Genomic DNA, 15,421 nt, shown 5'->3' on the forward strand with positions numbered 1-15,421 from the left:
CCCGATGGGACCAACTTCCAACCGTTGACTTGGGAGGGTCCTCAACTTCTCTGTGCCTCAGTTTCTTTCACTGTAAAATAGAGATGTGCCAATCCTCCTCTCCTCCTCCCTACCTACCCTCTGCTCTTCCCTCCTTGCCCCCTTTCTCTTTCTTCTATCTCAAAGAACATTCTTTTTTTTTTTTTTTCCGAGACAGAGTCTTGCTCTGTTGCCCAGGCTGGAGTGCAATGGTGCAATCTTGGCTCACTGTAACCTCCACCTCCCAGGTTCAAGCAATTCTCCTGCCTCAGCCTCCCGAGTAGCTGGAATTACAGGTGCCCGCTACCACATCCGGCTAATTTTTGTATTCTTAGTAAAGACGGGGTTTCACCATGTTGGCCAGGCTGGTCTCAAACTCTTGACTCATGATCCACCCGCCTTGGCCTCCCAAAGTGCTGGGATTACAGGCATGAGCCGCAGCGCCCGGCCCAAAGAACATTCTTTTAAGACACCATGACCTACCTGGGCCCTTGCCCTGCCCACAACTGGCCAAGGGCACATCCTGCACATCCATGTGGTCTATTTGAACTTGGGATTCCAGGCTTGATTGATACCTGCCACCCAGTATTATTGTGAGGATTAGGTAAATGAATACATAGAAAGGTCTTAAAACAGTGGCACATGGTGAGGGCCATATATGTGTTTGCATCATCGTTATTGTTGTCATCATCACCATCATCATCATCATCTTTTTAGAGAGCTCTTTATGCACCAGCCTGCCTTTCTTCCTCCCTCCCTTTTTCCTATCGTTCACCTATCCATCTCTCTGTCCCTCCATCCACCCATCCATCCATCCATCCATCCACCCATCCATCCGTTTAATCTTCTCTAATGGGAACACACCCACGTGTTCTGCAGGAATCTGCTTTTTCCACTCCGCATTCCATTCCATATGAAATGGACATGATTATGTCAATAAATGCTATTAAACAAAATGACTGAGGTCCTGGTAAATTGGGGTTTGGGGTTTGGGTGATGGAAAACCATCCCTGAACACCTGTTTCTCTGAGTTCTGTATCCATGGGGTAAAATTAGACTTTGTCTTGGTGCCTTTAGGTGTAATGAATTTGCAGATCAATAATATTTGCAATAAGAAAGATTATTTCAAAAAGATCTTCAAAATCAAAAGTAACCAAAAAAATGTGTATGCCATTTTAACATTTCCTGTTTCCCTAATCAGGCTGGGGTTCCTGCAGGCAGGGACTGTGTGTCCCCCACATCTTCCATCAGACTGACAACTCCTCAGGCAAGGCTGTTTCTCCTCTGTCTCTCTCTTTCTTGCTCTTTGCTGCCCTCCCACCCCAGCCCTGTGGACACCAGAGTTCTGGTTTCTGTGCCCCCTTTTCCACTCTGTATAACAGCCCCCTGGAAGGAGAGGACCACATTACTGAGGAGGGGTGTCCTGTGATTCCAGAGGGAACGGCTCTTCTCATCACCCCGATGCCCGATATGAAGGGAACATGTCACCTGCAATTCACCACCTCTACCCCAAGCTTTGGCTAACAGACATCTCATGTTGAATAAGTCCAACAGAGAATGGCCAAGCTCCCTGCCCTGCTTTCCTTCCTGCAGCCTTCCCCATCTCTCTGATGACAACTCCATCCTTCTAGTTGCTCAGGTCCCAAATACTCCAGTGATCCTTGACCACTCTCTCTCTCACACCCACATCCAACTCATCAGCAAACCTCATCGGCTCTACCTTCAAGATACATTCGGGATCCAACCACTTCCCACCACCTTCCCTGTTACCCTGGGACCAAGTCACGCCATCCCTCGCTTGAATAATGGGAAGAACCTCAGTGCACCGTCTAATGTCATACACACTTTACTCATTTAACTTCACCTATGGTCTGTCTCCCCCAGAATATAAATGTCATCAGAGTAGGAACCATGGTCTCTTTTGTTCATAGCTGTATCCTCACCACCTAAATGAGTGCCGAACGCATAAAAGACGATTAACAAACACTTGTCAAATTAACAAATGAAGTTCTGCAAAGAGCCTCAGAACAGGCTGAAGCTTGCTGTGCTGAGCTGAAAGAAGAGGGATTTTCAGAAATGAGTCCATGCTCCCAGGTCATTGCTCTGAGCTCTTTGTCAAGTTCCCTCCTCTCTGGCTCCCCAAGAATGCTTGCCTGGGGTGGCTTCTGCTGTCTGTGGAGTCTGGGCACAAGGGCCTTCCCTCACCTGGGGAGGGGTGGTATTGTGTGGTGAGACGGGTGAACCTGCGTGGAAGTTCTAACTCTACCACTTACTAGCAGTGAGACCTGCGGCCATGATTCTCTTACCTGCCAAATGAGGATACAAGTCATAGTTGTTAGCATTTTAGTGTACACCAAGTGCCAGGAGCTGTGCTAATCTTCTTACATATAACTCATGTCTTTCCCACATCAACACAGTGGGACAGGTACTACTGTTACAGCTGCCAACTTACACATGAGGCAGCTGAGTCACAGAGAGGTTAAAAGATTTGATAAGGATCACAGGTGGTTAGAGGCAGAGCCCGCACATAGTCAGTCCTCAGAAACACTGACATCATTGCAATAGGGGTTCAGGTACAAGGAGTTTTTGGAGGGGAGGACGGGGCTGCTGGGGAGCTCTGGAGGGCCTCCTGTTGGCAGCTGAGCCCTGCTCCACCCGGGGCCCCTAGCTGAAGCTCTCCTTCCCCATCTCCCAGAGAGGCCATGGGCACACTGACCTCCTGGATTGACAGCCCTGAATGAGGAGGGTGTGGAGCCAGGAGGTGGGGACCAGGCTCAGGCAAGCTAATCAGGTCGCAGGGTGAAATTAAAAGGGAGGAGGGAGGCACCAACCCGTCAGAACTCACACTTCTTCCTGGCGAAGAAGTGCCCAGGACGGGAGCTGGGGAGCCGGAGCTGTTTTAGGAGGCTGGGAGCCAGGTGACAGGATGGCCCCAAAGAGAACTGTGCAGCTGTCCCTGAAGATGCCTACCCACGCCGTGTGTGTAGTGGGAGTCTCGGCACATGTGGACGTTCACAGGTAAGAGCTGGGAGGCACTCACCTGGCTGCAGAGAGCTGATTTAGAATGGAGGTCATGGGGTGGGTGCCTGATAGACAAGTCAGGCACATTGAAGAGGATGCTGGCAGGAGATAGCAGAGAAGGTGGAGTTGGCTATGGAGCCTGGGAGGAAGGAACTAGGGTCTGGTCAGGTCCTCCTTGGGGCCCCAGCTTCTGGGCACTGGGCTCAGGTCATTGGCCTCAAGCCCCTGGATAAGAGTCCGGCCTTAGAATTCTAACTCTAAGCTCTGGGGTCAGGCTTTGGGATCTGGGCCCTGAATTCTGACACCTAGGTAGAACTTGTGTGGAACATCAGATGGCTCAAGACGGGGAAGAGAACTGGTCCCCCCATCCCTCAACTTCTTGCCAAGCCCCCATCTCTCTGAGGCGAAGGGACGTGTGTGGTAGCTTGATCCTTGGAGGTCAGCCAGGGGTAACTAGATTGATTCCAATCAGGAGGGAGTGGTTAGGAAATATTCGGTGAATTAATATGAGGAGAGAACCTGGAGCAAGAAGGCTGGGGATCATGTTTGCTGTGACATGATGGTGATGACAGTGATTATGGTGATGAACAGTGATGATGGCGATGATGGCGGTGATGGTGGCAATGATGACATCTGAGGAGGCAGCAGTAACATTTGCTTCTCCTGTTGACCCAAATCTTTCCTGTGCTGGCTGTGCCCAGACGGGGACTTGGAGACTAATTTCCCTACCTGACCACTAAGGGAATTGGATTTGGTGATCTCTGGCGGCACTTCCAACTCTGACAGGCTGTCTATGGATTCCATCCCTGCTGGGCCAGGTGGGGTTGAACCCCTTGCAGATAGGGGGCTCGTGGTGGGAGTCTCCCTCAAAGAGGAGCTAGGGGCTGGGGGTCTGTTACTGGGTGGGATCTGAGCTCTTATCTCCCTCTTGGGACTCAGCCCCTGTGCCTGCTGGTCTGGCTAAGGTATGCAGGACCCAGCTGCCCACCTGGCCTCCAGTGATCCTCTGCCCGAGAAGCCCTTCCTGCTTCTCTGTTGGCCAGTGGTCTGTGACCCTAGTGGCAGGGCTAGGGAGGAGAACCAGGAGCCATGGAAACCAAACCTTGACTCTAAGTTGTTGCTGGGAGTCCTGGTGTGGGGGGCTGGGTCTCTCGGGTCCAGGTGGCTAGCAGAGACCCCATTGTCTCCTGCCCTGTTAACATAGGCTTGCCAGATTTAGCAAATAAAAATACAGGATGCCTAGTTGAGTCTGAATTTCAGATAAATAACAAAAAGCTTTTTTAGTATATTGCATGGGAGATATTTCTACTAAAAAAATCTGCAGTTTAGCTGAAGCTGAAATCTTTTTTTTTTTGAGATGGAATCTCACTCTGTCACCTAGGCTGGAGTGCAATGGCGCAACCTCAGCTCACTGCAACCTCCACCTCCTGGGTTCAAGCAATTCCCTACCTCAGCCTCCCAAGTAGCTGGGATTACAGGCACCCGCCATCACCCTGCTAATTTTTGTATTTTTAGTAGAGATGGGATTTCACCATGTTGGCCAGACTGGTCTCACACTCCTGACCTCAAGTGATCAACCCACCTCGGCCTCCCAAAGTGCTGGGATTACCGGCGTGAGCCACCGTGCCTGGTCGCTGAAGCTGAAATCTAACTAGGCATCCCACATTTTATCTGGGAATCTACTTTCACACCAAGAGTAAAAAGGGTCCCTTGCAGGCCCCCTTCTTCTTATTTCAGGCTTCTGCTCTCATCTGAGGGCATGACTGTTTCTAGAAGGTGATTTCAGAACCTCTGGCTCTACACGGTGCTGCTAAGGCCAGAAGCATTTCATGGGGAGCCAGGAGACCTGGTCTTAGCTCTGCCACTGACTTCCTGCCTGATGCGGGCCAAGTTATTAGTCCTCTGTGGGTTTCACTTCCTCATCTGAGCCCCCGTGAGATAGCCGAGTCCACTCTGCAATCCACTGTGGAGGTGAAGTACCCAGACTCCGGAGTCGAACACACTCCATTCTCAGGCTGGCTCCAGGCGTGGCTGTGTGACCCTGGGCAAGCTGCTGTACTTCTGAGCCTCAGTTTCCACATCTGAAAATGAAGAAACAATAACGCCAGTTATAATGGGTTCAGGGGAAGATAAATGAGGCCATGCGTGTATAAGGCCCCTCGCGCCGTAGGTGCCCTGGCAGTGCTCACAGCTCTGGTAGCTCTGTGAGTTCCCTTGTCTCCGGCATCTGTTCTTTCCCTCACACCTGAGAGGGTGGGAGCAGACAAGGACATCTCAGACTGCATGTGCCGGGAGCATAGGGTGTCTGTAAAGCTCCTTAGCATCCTCAAACGCAGGCCCTGGCCCAGCGAAGGGGCAACAGGAAGTTGCCTGGGCTATTCATAGCTGTTGTGCTCTGGTTGACTCTGGGAGGCAGAGGTTGCTCTGGGATCCTGAGTGAGCCCACGGGGCACCTCCACCCAAGAGCCCTTCAGGAACCTTCACCTGGGTATTGGTGGTGACTGTGGAGTTTCTAGTTGGTCTTACTGGTGGGAGGGGGAAGCCCCCAGAAGAGGAGGTGTTGCCTGTCACCTGAGCCGCTGGGAGTCTGAGCCCTCCAGGAGATGGGTGTGTAGGGATGACGTCACAGGAAGTGATTCATTCCCCCAGGGGCTGTGTGAACTGGTTATTTGGAGAAACATTTGTGTTTAGGGTAATTGTGTGCCCCAGGGTGTCCCAGCCTAGGAAACCCTTAGGAATCCTCCACTCAGCATGTGCTGCAGGTCCAACCCCACACCCCAGTGGGCTAGCCCACCACCCAGTCCACCCCTGACCCCAGTGGGTTAGCTCACCACCCTGTCCACCCTCACCCCCCACCCCAGTGGGCTAGCTCACCACCCAGTCCACCCCCCACCCCAGTGGGCTAGCTCACCACCCTGTCCACCTCCCACCCCAGAGGGCTAGCTCACCATCCTGATGCCCCACACTCCACTGGGCTAGCTCACCACACTGACCCCCACACTCCAGTGGGCTAGCTCACCACCCTGACTCCCTGGATCTGGCCAGACTGCCCTGGCTGTCCTTGTCCTTGCCTAAGGAGTTCAGGTGGCTCATGCCAATAAAGACAGGGGCGGGTAGTGTGAGGAATCCATCTGCGGTCCTGCAGGGCCCTCCTTGACTGCCCAGAGGCCGGAACCAGAGCCCCAGGCTGGAGGCCGTAAAGGACTTTTATTCTTTGGGATGCCGAAGGCTGGCCTTGTAGGCGACAGGGACATTCTCCTGCACTTTCCCCCAAGCCTTCCCTACCCCTGCAAAAGCAGCAATGCAAGACCGACTCGGGATCGGAGAGTGGTAGAATTGGAGGGGCACGGAGAGAAGGGACTCTGCAGGCCTCTCAGATGCATTTTCTGGAATTCCCTATATTTCAGAATATGAAAATGCCAAAACAGAGTTTGAAAACTTGTGGTACATGTAATGTGTACATCGAGTAAATTAATGCTTTTAACTTGCACAGAAGAACAATGAGGCATAATTGTACTCCTCAGGGGAAAATTATAGGATTGACTCCGACACTAATTTCCAGCGAGCGACGGGCTGCCGGCAGCTGGCTGGACACATTCTCTGCTCCATCCTGTCACTGTGTCACTATGGTAGGAAGGACACTCTTTACCAGAAGAAACATTAAAACTTCAAGTTTCAGGGTCCTTGGAGAATATGAAGCTGGGGTCCTCTGCAGCTTCCAAGGGACCCTGATGGGCCCAGGGGTTGTAGAACTGGACTCAGAATAGTGGAGGGTGGCATTCTTGAAACATAAAATATTGACATCAGGAAGGGCCTCAGAGGTCAGCCACCCCTTAATTCTGTGGAACTCCCTGCTCCCCTGGGTCCTAACTGCCACTTGCCATTTTGGGACTGGCTGGGAATCTCTTCCCCTCCCTCTGACCCCCCAGGCCCTCCCCTTTCTGCCTCCTTACCCCTTCCTGGCATTTCCTGGATCCTAGTCTTGGAATGTCTCCTCACTCCGAGCCTTCTCCTCTTCCCTTCTTAACTCCCATCCCTTTTACCCGCAGCTGGTCTTTGCACGCTGTGTGATCTTGGGCCAGTCACTTAGCATCTCTGAGCCTGTTTTCTTCCACGTCACTCCCAATAGGAGTGACATCTCTTATTGTTTGTACCTGCGAAGCTGCCACCTTTATTTTTTCCATTTTATTTTATTTTTATTTTTGAGATGGAGTCTCTCTCTGTTGCCCAGGCTGGAGTGCAGTGACATGATCTCGGCTCACTGCAACTTCCACCTCCCAAGTTCAAGTGATTCTCCTGCACTCCTCAGCTCCCCAAGCAGCTGGGACTACAGTTATGCACCACCCTATGTTTTTAATGGAGACAAGGGTTTGCCGTGTTGTGCAGGCTGGTCTCAAACTCCTGACCTCAGGTGACCTGCCCTCCTTGGCCTCCCAAAGTGTTGGGATTACAGGTGTGAGCCATCTCACCTGGCATCAGTTTTTATCTTTTTTTTTTTTTTTTTTTAGACATGGTCTCGCTCTGTCACCCAGGCTAGAATGCAGGGGTATGACGATGGCTCACTGCAACCTCAAACTCCTGGGCTCAAGTGATCCTCTGCCTTAGCCTCCCAAGTAGCTGGGATTACAGGTCTGAGCCACTGTGCCCCCGCCTATTTTTTCCATTTTGCATTGAGGAATTCCACAATCCAAAGAACACGGACATGCTTTGGGGAGAGGAGAGGTGACTCACGACTTGGACTCTAAATTCAGGGCCCTATCTCTCAGGGACGTTCTGGTCCCCAGCCCCTGTTTACCTCTTCTGGGAAGACTAGTGAGTGAAAGTTGTCCCTCTTCTCCAGCCTCCATTCCTGGAGAAGGCTGGTTCAGCCTGCGCCCTCAGCCTGGGCTCTCTGGGCGTGCCCCTCCCCAAGCAATGACAGGGCATAAGGCACCCACTAGTGTGATTTCTGTGAATGAGGGAGAAGACAGGACACAGCCACATCATGTGTAACTCCTGACTCCTGAGAAAATGCCTGAGCATGCTGAAGGGTCTGGGATATCAGCCATTGCCCTCCCTCAACTTCCATCAGCCCCAGCCAGCCCCCGGGAGAGGACCCAGGGGAAAGCTAAAGCCAGGGTTGCAAGCCAGGGGACTGGGGGTTGGAGCTGCCCCCTCCCACTGTCTGGCGCCCACACCTCACATCTCAAAGAATCTCCTGTGGTCTTTTCCCCAGGGCAGCCTGCTCCTGGGCGCCTGCAATGTGTTGGGCTCTGGCACTCGGTGATGATACGGCCCATGGCCACATGTGAGGAGCTTCCATCGTAGTCGGGGAGTTAAACAAATTTCAGGATGTGGGTTTCAACAATTGCACACCTGACCCATTTTCTTGGTCAGGTAGGAGAGTGAAGGGAGGTGCCAGCATCCTCTTAACCACAGGGCCCTGTGTCCTCTTTTGCCCAGGTCTGCCCACTCCTCCATGCCTTTCAGATGCCCTCTGTGGCAGTAATGATCATGAGGGCAGCCCTGGTTTTTGTTTGTTTGTTTGTTTGTTTTTGTTTTCGTTTTGAGATGGAGTCTTGCTCTGTCACCCAGGCTGGAGTGCAGCGGCACGATCTCAGCTCACTGCAGCCTCCGCCTCCTGGGTTGAAGCAATTCCTCTGCCTCCACCATACCCAACTAATTTTTTGTATTTTTAGTAGAGACAGCGTTTCACCATGTTGGCCAGGCTGGTCTTGAACTCCTGACCTCATGATCTGCCCAACTCAGCCTCCCAAAATGCTGGGATTACAGGTGTGAACCACTGCACCCGGCTGGCAGCCCTGTTTTAAGTGCTCACCGCACTATCTCAATTAAACCTCACAACAAGCCTGTGAGATGGGGACTACTATAATCCCCATTTGCAGACACATGGAGACACAGAGAGGTTGAGAGACTTTTCTGAAGCCACACAGCCCACAAATGCCAGAGCTGGGATTTGGACCCAGGTCCATCTGGTTCTAAATTCTGTGAGCCCAACCCTGTTACTGCCTAGGCTCTGGCACTCTTCTGTGTTGCTGGGTAAGTGAGGGGTGAAGTGAGGGCAGGGCAGCAGATGAGCTTTGTTATCAGATCCAGGCAGGGGCCAAGCACAGCTGTGCCCCATCACCCTCTCCGTGACCTCTCTGCATTTCAGCTCATTTTCTGTAAAATGGGGAGAAGAATAATCACTCTCCTATTAGCAGGCAGGGGCCATGGGGATGGAATCAGAGAATGGAGTAAAAACCCTCCGTAGACTCTGATGGACCTGCCCCTTGTGGACCCCACAAGGGCAAAGCCGAGGATGATTTGTCTCTGCTTTCCTGGTGCCCAGCGTGGAACCTGATGTACAGTAGGTACCCAGGAAGGTACGTTGAGGCAGAGTCACTGGCAGCACTAATGGGAGCTCTGTGTGCCCCAGGGGAGCTGCTGGCCTTTAGCGCTGGAGCTCACGGGGTGGCGGCCAGTACCCCGGGACTGTCAGTCTCCAGGCAGATCCCTGGCTCCAGGTAGAATCGCCCACGGAGCTGGTCACCCCAGGGGATTTGCCGGACCCTGCTGGCTGACCCTATGGCATTCCTTGTGGCTTCATTCCAGGACACCTAGCGGCTGGTCCATGTAGGGCTCTGGCAGGCAGGATCATGGCCAGGTATGCAGGGGAGCCACAGGCTCAGCCAGCAGTGGCTGCTCTTCAGCCTTGTCATCCGATTCTGCCTGATTCTCCCTCTCCTGCCCCCACCACTCACCCAGCGCAGTGCCCCAGACGACCCCGAAGAGCACACTGGCCCCCACCCCCACCCACTTGGTTTCTGTCCCCAGGATCTGGCCATGTCCAAACTGCAGCGTAAGACAGTTGGCAGGGAAGCCCTTCTTTGCGACTGCTGTATTTCTCTTCTCCCTAGAGACCAGGTGGTACATTTCCGAGCTGTTGACATAAAGTTTGGCCTGTGGAGCCCCAGTGGGCCGAGGCTTCTGGGAAGCAAGTTGCAGCCACGCAAAAGGAAAAACTTTCTAATGACCTGAGCTGTCAAAGCAGAGAGGGGTGGAGGTAGTGAGCTGTCTGTCTTGGGGAGTGGGCAGGGGGCTGGCTGGGATGACCTCCGAGGCCCGCCTCTGACCCAAGGCCTACCCTATGCAAGATGCTCCTTGGTCTGTTCTGTCATTTTAGGGCAGACAAGGACAAGAAGATCACAGGCACCACCCCCCTGGCCTTGCCCTTGTATGTGGATGCATGGTGGGGCCAGGGGGCTGTGGCTTTCCTGCTTCGGTGCTGCCACCCTCCCTAGGCCTCCCTGGCCTGCTGCCAAAGAGCCATGCAGAGGAGCTCACTTTGCACACTCTCAACACATTCCTGTTTCCTTCCGACATTCCCGATAGTCTCCTCCTTCCAGTCCCCAACAGGGGCATGCTCAGGGCACACACACACTCATTTTAATACCAGCCAGGACAGCTCCTCACTTTGCCATGTGTGTGACCTGAGAAAGTTACTTAACTCTCTGAGATTTCTTCATCTGTGAAGTGGGGACAGTAATGCGAAGTCTTCATTAGGGAAAAGGAGCCAGGCTGGTAGGAGCAGGGAAAAGTAAAAAAAAAAAAGAAAGCCGATCAGGTCCGAGCCTGCCTTTCTTCATGGTCCGGGACACACAGCCCTCCTGTGCAAATAACTCACAATCTTCCTGGGCCCAGCTCTCACCAGACCCCTGCAACTGAACTCCTCGCAGCCTTGGCATAATCAGTACTGCACAAAGCCCTTTTCGACAGCATAAACATCATCCTATAAAATCCCCCCCAGCAAGTCTCTGTTTCTTTGCAGTCAGCTTCTTTCTTGCACCCCAGAGAAAGGCTTCTTTCTTGAAGGCTGACCGTCGTGTCTCTGGCGATGTATTTTCCTACTTTCTGTAATCAATCTGCTTTCCTTTGCATACAACTGTCCTGGTAAATTCTTTTACTCCTGCATTACCAGCCGTCATTACCCTGTGACAAGTAACACCTACCTTGGTCGGGAAGCAGGAGTTGGAGTGAAGTCGAGATGAGATCATGGATAGCAAAAGCTAAGCAAGTGCCTGGCACATGGCAGGTGCTTGAAAATGCAGGCTCTTTCCCTGTCCCACTAGAACCCATGGAACACGCTGCCTTGTGCCATAACCAGTGGGTGAACCCGCACCTTACCACAGGAGGCAGGCAGGGGTGGAGAGTAGCTGGTTTTACACTCCTCATCCCACCTTCCACGTCTCCTTTGGTGAGATTCTGTAAGAATTCACCCCATCCTGCTCATAGCCTCTCTATTGAACCTGATGCAACTGGCCCTGCTCTGGGCATGAGGTTGGCAGGCATTGCAGGGTGAGTAGGAGGACGCTGCTCTGGGCGGCACAGACAAGATGTGAAGTAGCCACCAGGAAGGTCTGAACCAGGGCCATGGGGGCACAGAGGAAGCAATAGGTTTCCGGCTGGAGTGAGTTGGGCTGTGTGGGGACTCTGAGAAGAGTAATTGTCACCGTGGTGACAGCATCTAAGGCTGAGAAGTCACCATCTCAGGGAATCCCTCCAACGGCCTAGGAAGTAGCTCTTGGGATTATGTCCATTTTACAGCAAAGGAAAATCAAGGCAGTTGAGTGACCCAGTTTGAGGCCATGCTCCTCACAGAACCCACACTTCACTCCGTGGAAGAGGTGGCATTGGAAGTGGGTCTTGAAGAATGCAAAAGATCCCCGCTCCCCACCCCCTGCCATGACCCTGCCCAGCGGAGATGGGGGAGCAGGCCTGGTGAGGGGCAGGTTCATCAGCATAACAGTTGAAACCATGATAAATATAACAGTGATTGCCAGGACACCTGATGGGGTGACTCCTGTAGTGGTAACGATTTTGGTTTTTTTTATTTGGAGGGGTGCTTTCAAATCTATGACCTCACCTTACTATGCCCTTGGGGACATGCCAGTACTGCACATCTGGGAGTTGGTTAGGTCTGGGGGCTACATCATGAGACCAAAGAGAAGCATCTTGGAGAGAATTATTAGATTCAGAGGAAGCTGGGAGCAGCTCGGGAAAGCTGGCACGGCACAACCCACTGTGGGGTGGCCTGGGGCTCCCCACAAGCTCCCACTCCTGCCTGTCACACCTCCCAAGGGCAGCCCTTCATCCATGGCCAGTCACCTGATCTGGGCACCTGAGAGATCAGGAAAGGCAGTGTAAGCCCCGTCTCCCAGCCCCGGGGCAGGGGAGTGGTGGGATGCCAAGGGAATGAGAATCAAAGGCAGCGCAGGGCCTGCCCGGCATAACCTGCCTTGCTTGGGTGCCAGAGAGAGTAAGCTGTCCCCTCCTCCTGCCTCTTCCTGGTGGTCTTCAAGCCTCCTGCTGGGGTACCCGCTGCTCTTCTGTAGCTGAAGCTGACCTGGATGGGGATGATGGGAGCCAAGTCTTGACAGCAGTAGGGCTGGGACTAGAACAGGCCCCTCCTCATGCCTACGGGAGTGGCCCTGGGTCTCAGACCTGCATAGCAGGTGTCTCCTGCAGGAAGCCACCTTTCCCCCAAGGCCCAACCCCTCTAGGCACTGCCCACTCATCTGTCACTCACAGGGGAGTGAGACACTAAGACCAGGAGCCCAGCACCCCAGAGAGAGGTGAACAGAGGTGTGAGCTACTGAGCAAGTTTGGGGTGGGGAGGGAGCAGATCCAGACTACAGGAAGCTGGGCTGGGCTTGGAGGGTCTTGATAGCCCCAGAGGAATGGTGCCTGTCACTTCTTACCCCTTCTGTCATCATAATCATGATCATCATCATCATCATCATCATCAATTTTCTACCAAGACTCCAAATAGGAGACTGTGACTTGGAGATGTCAACTTTTGCCCAAAGCTAGGGATTGGCTCCACAGAGTCCTGCTTCCCTTGAAAGGGCTGTGTCTGGCACTGGTGGTCCCTGAGTGGGGTGGAGCAGGAGTCCCCCAGGAGCTAGAAACCCTTCTGCTGCCAGCTGGGTGCCCTGGGCTTGTGGCTACTTGCTCTTGGAATTCATGGGCCAGGCCGACTGGATTCAATCATGGCTCAGCCACCTCCCAGCTGGGCAGTCCTGAGAAAGCCACTCCACTGTCCTGAGTCACTGTGTCTTTGTCCAGAACTCATTGATTGTGCCCCTGGTTCATACCAGGCACTAAGTTGGATGCAGAGATGACAGCAGCGATGCAGACAGCATAAAACAGAAAAAAAAAATTCTGCATTTTAGAGGGAGAGCGGTCAGGTGGCTGGGAGGTGGTGGCCGGTGCCACGGGCTGGAGTGAAGTTGGGGCTGGGGCACCAGGCTCATGGTGTCATTCATGTCACGCCATTTGCAACAGGCAAGAAGGGTACATCGGAAGGGCATCGTATGCTACCATGAGGGAAGGAAGTGAGGGGCTGGGTGGACTGCAGGGATCAGCGACAGGAACATTCCCGGTAGAGAGAGCTGCAGCCCTGGCATGCTCGAGGAAGGGCAGGGAACCAAGTAAGAGGGCGTGGGGAGGGAAAGCAATGGGTCAGGAAGGCCTGGGAGTCCACACAGGCTCTGGCGACAGGCTCTGAGCAGGAGGGATGCGACGGGACTTCTATTTTAAAAGATCCCTCTGGCTGCTGTGCTAAAGCTGGACTGTCGGGGGAGAGAGGAAGCAGGGCACCGGCCTATGATAAAAATCCACGTGGAAGCAACTGGTGGCTTGGACAGGGTGTGAGCTGTGGCAGAGGTGACAGCAGTCAGGGTCTGCAGTTGCTGTGAAGGTGGTGCTCATGGGATTTGCTGAGGGGCTGGCTGTGTGAGTGAGGGAACAAGAGGAGGTGAGGCCGAATCGGAAGGTGGAGACGCTATGGACAGACTTACGGTGGGCTGGGCAGGAGCAGGTTTGAAAGAAGTGGGGAAGTAGTGGGCATGGGGAAGCAGGTTTTTGGCTTTGGACATGTGAAATTTAAAATGCCTGGAAGGGCCAGGCACAGTGGTTCACGCCTATAATCCCAGCGCTTTGGGAGGCCAAGGCCAGCAGATCACTTAAGGTCGGGAGTTTGAGATCAGCCTGGCCAAAATGGCGAAATCCCGTCTCTACTAAAAATACAAAAATTAGCTGGGCATGGTAGTGAGCTCCTGTAATCCCAGCTACTTGGGAGGCTGAGGCAGGAGGATTGCTCGAACCCAGGAGGCAGAGGTTGCAGTGAGCTAAGATCGGGCCTTTGCACTCCAGCCTGAGTGACAGAGCAAGACTTTGTCTCAATAAATAAATAAAATAAAATGCCTGATAGACACCCAGGGAGAAACTCAGAGAAAGAAGAAGTCTGGGACTTCTAACCATATTGGTGTGGCAGGTGGAGAAAACCAAGGAAGTGGGTGTAGACAGAAGAAAGGAGGAGAGGTGAGGCGAGGGAGGGGAGGAGAGGAGGAGAGGGGAGGCTGAGCCCTAAGCCAGGTGTGCTGGGGCCAGCTACACTCTGAAGAGTACCAGTGTGGGGATTCTGCCGTTGCCGATGGTGCCTATTTCAATTACACATTTCTGAACTTGTTGGGGTGGGGCGGAATCACAGATGGGCTCAGGGGCTCCCTGGACCCACCGTGAGATGAACCTGAGCTGAATCTCCATGGATCACCTGGCTTCCATGAGCCCCTGCTCTGCCAGGTGGGCGGCAGTGATGTTTAGGGTCTCCTAGACCAGTTCAGGGCCAGTGTGCAGGAGAACTGGAAACGTACGATTACTTCCTTTTCCCCAGTGACAGTCACCCTGGTAAAAAGTTGTGCGTCCTCTTGGGGAAGGCAGGGAGAAAGATGAGCAGTGTAAGTTTTTGGCAATGTACCAGGGTCCCTCCTCAAGGAGATCTGATTGTTTATTTTTTAGGAAGGTTATGAGCCCCTTGTTAAACACAGACACTATTTAAAATTAAATTGTACACACAATTAAACAAATTATATTAAAAACAAAGGCAGTAATACTGAAACTCATCACTGCTTAATTATTTTACTGCATTCTACCGTCGTCTGTATATAGTGGAAATAGTGATGTCACGAGGTGCTATTATGCATCTCTTTGGAACTCTGAGTCCAATGATGTTGGGCTGGTAACTTGAAACTGGCCAGAGTGGGAGTATTTACACCACAGACATTGGTTGAGGCTACAAATCAGGGCTTCATTCGTGGTTTTATTGAATGTCTAGAGCTCAGAAAGTGATGGAGACAGGTTAACAATGCCAACTAAATTTAAAAGTGTATTGCATCTATAGCCATGACATTGTGGTTAGTACCAAAAATTGATGAAATATTACTCCAGGATTATCTGATTCAGCAAAGAAGTTGCTCACATCCTAGATGAATGAATGAAGGGTGGCATGTATCTTCATTGTTTCCCTTTCATCTTGTTCGTGAATGTAAGCAAAAATATC

General features: G+C 52.5%; 1 protein-coding gene across 1 annotated transcript in view; it reads left to right on the top strand.

The window, feature by feature from the left end:
• The first annotated feature begins 1,395 nt into the window (after positions 1-1,395).
• Positions 1,396-15,421, top strand: part of PADI1 (peptidyl arginine deiminase 1) — a 40,931-nt gene continuing 26,905 nt past the window's right edge. Inside the window, exon 1 of the mRNA XM_031664837.1 lies at positions 1,396-3,036. Coding sequence (XP_031520697.1) covers positions 2,945-3,036 — 92 coding nt within the window. The 5' untranslated portion in view covers positions 1,396-2,944. The remainder of the gene's footprint in view (positions 3,037-15,421) is intronic.

The sequence above is a fragment of the Papio anubis genome, chromosome 1 (assembly GCF_008728515.1).
Source record: "Papio anubis isolate 15944 chromosome 1, Panubis1.0, whole genome shotgun sequence".
NCBI classification, from domain to species: Eukaryota; Metazoa; Chordata; class Mammalia; order Primates; family Cercopithecidae; genus Papio; species Papio anubis.